At 43.5% G+C, this 4,395-nt stretch overlaps 1 protein-coding gene across 1 annotated transcript; it reads right to left on the bottom strand.

Moving 5' to 3' along the window:
• Window positions 1–1,758: 1,758 nt before the first annotated feature.
• LOC135541503 (protein B4) lies at window positions 1,759–3,986 on the bottom strand. Its single transcript, XM_064967820.1, has 5 exons — window positions 3,893–3,986; window positions 3,529–3,794; window positions 3,174–3,279; window positions 2,306–2,346; window positions 1,759–2,130 (listed from the first exon to the last, which is right to left on the bottom strand). Exons 1-5 carry the CDS (start codon window positions 3,984–3,986, stop codon window positions 1,759–1,761), a joined length of 879 nt encoding a protein of 292 aa, XP_064823892.1.
• Between the last annotated feature and the right edge of the window lie 409 nt (window positions 3,987–4,395).

Raw genomic sequence — 4,395 nt, 5'->3', positions numbered from 1 at the left:
GATGGACTGGTCCTTGAGTCTAGTGATGTAAATGGAGCGACATGCAAACCATGACTGGGTGATGTTTGTTTCCTTTTTCAAATCCAGGTTCACAGCAGTGTTTTATAGATCTCCTTGCTGACTTGAGAATTTGATCAAACTTCCAGGGACAAAAAAAACCAGCAGCACCCCAACGCCTTGATCACACCTAGTGCCACTGCCCAAAATGGTACACAGCATCTGGATGTGCAACATTCACCTACCATTTAATGCATACTTTTTATAAATGCAAATGCAGCATTCTATTGGAAATGATTGAGCTGTCGAGGTGCTCAATGGGTAAGGTTGGAGTACCCCACAAAACATTTGGTATGATCAGTTTAAGCTCAACGTGTCCTTGCACACCCTTGTGTAGAAGAGGTACATTTTGTTTACTTATGACACACTAATAACCCATGGCAAATGTATCGTTAATCCTGACGAGAGCGAACACCAACCTTGTATAACCACTCAGATTATGGATAGTGCAGTGGTAATCCAAGGCTGGGAGAACCCACTTTGCCATCAAATGTTAAACAGGATGTACTAGTAATGCAATTCACCTGGCAGAAGAGGCTACCTCTGCTGAACAGGTCTAAATGGCTATACCAATTTGACTCATGAACTGAGTTTTACATTGGTGGGCATTTAAGTTAAGACTACTAATGCCTACCCGAAAGCTTGTGTGACTCCAATCTTTGGAAATGTAGAACTATAGCCTCAGACTGAGCCTGATTTCAAATGAACTATTTGACTGGTTAATTTCTCCAGCCCCCCCAAAAGTTGTCAACTGCCACAAGCATTTAAAGTGACTCAAACTTGTATCAGTGCATTTAACAAATAAATGGGCCTCAAAGCTAGTTCCATTATGCCCCATGCCCTATAAGGACAGATTTAGACCTGGGACACCAGGTGGATGCAATGAATTATCACAGGGGCGCAACTTGTTTTAGAAGGGGGAGATACATTAATACAAACACTCCAGCCTACCCTTCCGCTCGGAGGTGTTCATATGGCACACCGTTGCCTTGTATCCAATGCTGAAACGGGGGGAGGGGGCAATTTCAGAATGTTTGTGGGGCCCCCCTGAATTATCAGGTACAATAATCGTGGGGAGACAAATCCATAGTTTTAGGTAAAACTCGGGGTACTGAAAAAGGAACGTTTCCTTGTTGGCTGTCTTTCAAAGAATTCGTACAAATCCAAACACCTTCACAGATCATTGTAAAGGGTTTAAACACTTTCCCATGAAAGTGGAAAGTCATTAAGACTAACAGCTTACAGACAGTAGGCAATTAAGGTCACAATTATGAAAACTTGACACTAACAAGAGGCCTTGACATACTGAAAAGAAAAAGATGCTCAGGGTCCCTGCTCATTTGCATGAATGTGCCTTAGGCATGCTGCAAGGAGGATTGAGGACTGCAGATGTGGCCAGGGCAATAAATTGCAATTTCTGTACTGTGAGACGCCTAAGACAGCGCTACAAGTCAGACAGCTGATCGTCCTCGCAGTGGCAGACCACGTGTAAATATTTACACATGTTAAGTTTCCTGAAAACAGACAGTGAAAGGACATTTTTGTTGCTGAATTTAGTATGCAGGTCTACACTAAAGGATACCGCAACAACTTCAAAAAATAAGCTTTATTCAAAAACATAGTGAATCTTTAAAACCCACATTTGGATGAAAGGAGATCAGTCACTCAGCTGCTCCCTTCTTGCCTCGTTTCCCTGTGGTTCTAGCAGCAGGAGCCCCCTCGCCCTTCTTGGCTGCCCCCTCGCCCTTCTTGGCTGCCCCTCGCCCTTCTTGGCTGCCCCCTCGCCCTTCTTGGCTGCCCCCTCGCCCTTCTTGGCTTGGCTGCCCCCTCGCCCTTCTTGGCTGCCCCCTCGCCCTTCTTGGCTGCCCCCTCGCCCTTCTTGGCTGCCCCCTCGCCCTTCTTGGCTGCCCCCTCGCCCTTCTTGGCTGCCCCCTCGCCCTTCTTGGCTGCTTTGGTAGTCTTCAGTGCTTTGGGCTGGTCCTCAGCCCCTCCTTCCACTGCAGGCCTCGTCGCCTTGGGCTTCTTCGTAGGGGCCACCTTGGAGCCACCAGGAGCCTTCTTGGGTTTTGCATCCTTGAACATGAAATTGACTGTCAGATTTGCCATACAATCACCCATTGATTAGAGCTAACATTTTGCCATGATAAAGCCCAAATGGAACAGTACCCATTATGACCAAGGTACATAAACTGCTTACCCACCAAAACCACTTGAACTATGTCAATAGTCATAAGAAAAAAAAACTTGCCTCTGAAATCTTCTCCTTTTTGGCTGTAGTTCTCTCAGAAACTAATGATGCAAATGGAACAACATGCAATCACGGACACCACAAAAAGGAGAAGTGAGATATGAATACAAGTCATGAATGAGCATGGTAGCCTAGTGGTTAGAGCGTTGGTCTAGTAACCGGAAGGTTGCAAGTTCAAACCCCCGAGCTGACAAGGTACAAATCTGTCGTTCTGCCCCTGAACAGGCAGTTAACCCACTGTTCCTAGGCCGTCATTGAAAATAAGAATTTGTTCTTAACTGACTTGCCTAGTTAAATAAAGGTAAAAAAATAAATTGTTCTGACAAAGAAATGTTACTGCAATATTATACCAATACCTAGTCTCGAAGTAGCAATTTGTTTCTCTAGGTAGCGCATCGTTCATCCTATAGCTTGTGCGCAATCTGTTTAATTAGTGAACCAATAAGTTTCAGCACATTTCCATGGCTGATTAAAATTAATTTCTCATGCTCTACAGCAGACATTATTGAGCAATATGCTCCCAGATAGCACAAATACAAAGTCCTGCAGATTAATTTAGAATGCCTAAATTCGTCACTCCACATTGTTTATACATCAGTTAGACAAACATTCTATTCGGATGTCTCACCGACATCTTCCCAATGTGCAAACGTGCTCCAAATGACACATTCCCCATGCAATTTCATACGTCAGCTCATTATCTGGGTTTGGAACATCAGCACCTAAATATGTGATAAGGTCCCTGGCAATTCCCAGCCCTCCATTGCAATGTGTTGCTCAATAAGCAACAATTATCCCAACCAATTGGGCAGATAGGGTTATGTCTAAACCCAAGGACTGATGAGCACAATAGGTTCAGTTTACCTGCTTCCTTTGGTCTTCTTGGCTCCAGCCTTGGAGGCCTTCGCCACATTGGGATCAGTGTTCTCAGTGGCCTTAAGCTTGGGCTCCTTCAATTTACCCCTGACTGCAAGCTGGAAAGGGAGGGTGACGACGGACTACATTTTAGAAACAGCAAACCCATATTCAACGCAATGTTTTGATGTAACAACTTGTATAATAAACACTGATGCTCAAATGTGCATTCAAAAGGTGGTACCAAATCCAATAGCCACATTTGGCAGGTACGCTACCACACAGGAAAGTATTTAAATTAGTTGACATCTGTAGTCCTAGTTAATTATCCTAACAAAAAAATATATATATAGTTATGGGTCACTTACCCGAAACCTCCCCTGTGCGCCGCTTGCAGTGGAGTTAGGTGGCCTCGCCAATACCCCGCTCTCGATTCCTTTGTTCAGGGCCTTGCGCATCATGTACTTCAACCTCACCTGGTCTAAAGATGGATATTTCTCTGTTATGTAATTACGAATGGCCTGCGAGGAAACACCCTTTCGAGAGTCCAATTCCTTCAGCGCTTCTTTGACCATTATCATCGTTGGTGGATGAAGGTGTGTTTTCCTTGCCACATCAGGTGCTTTGCTGGACTCTTAACAAAATGAAAAAGAACAATTTATAACCGTAAACTAACAAAATATCAGTAATATTAGGATACCCTTATTGGCCAAAACACATGGGTTAACAAACCGGATTGAGCTTTTCTCGACACTTTCTCATCTATATTGGGTGATTCAGAAGATGCGATTCCTTCTTCAGAGGCTACCGTTTTTTTAGGTGCCATTTTCTAACGATAAATCTTAAATTAACTTAAAAACAGAACGCCTATTTTCTCACCTTTAAAACCGGATTGGATTCCAATTTTATGCACTCCAAACAACTCAGCCGCAAACCACGTGGTTCATCAAACAGGTGCTCACAGTAATGAGGTAGGCTTCCACTCAGGACACATCCCACAAGTGTGAAGTCGATTCCTTTCCTCGCCTCTGTTCCTTCTTTGCATACTTTCCTTTATTGCTCTGATCAGCTGCTTACATTTACTGTTCTGGCATATTAAACACGATTCAACAAACATAAATAAAATATGAAAACATTTATGCTTCGATCATACTGAATGTTATTGCATTTTGGTACACCAGAAGTACATTAATTTCCAATGGAACACTGCATTTGCCTTGCAGCATTGTGTTGCG

Source organism: Oncorhynchus masou, chromosome 6 (assembly GCF_036934945.1).
Source record: "Oncorhynchus masou masou isolate Uvic2021 chromosome 6, UVic_Omas_1.1, whole genome shotgun sequence".
In the NCBI taxonomy this organism is placed as follows: Eukaryota; Metazoa; Chordata; class Actinopteri; order Salmoniformes; family Salmonidae; genus Oncorhynchus; species Oncorhynchus masou.
The sequence above is the reverse complement of the archived record's forward strand: the minus strand, read 5'-3'. Positions and strand labels throughout refer to the sequence as shown.

Bases quoted from the DNA above. Each gene is read 5' to 3' on its own strand.
- LOC135541503 (XM_064967820.1), bottom strand. From the start codon at position 3,986: ATGGCACCTAAAAAAACGGTAGCCTCTGAAGAAGGAATCGCATCTTCT. The intron at 3,280-3,528 runs GTAAGTGACCCA...CTCCCTTTCCAG, and splicing joins GCGCACAGGGGAGGTTTCGG to CTTGCAGTCAGGGGTAAATT. The intron at 2,131-2,305 runs GCAAGTTTTTTT...TTCATGTTCAAG, and splicing joins AAAAGGAGAAGATTTCAGAG to GATGCAAAACCCAAGAAGGC.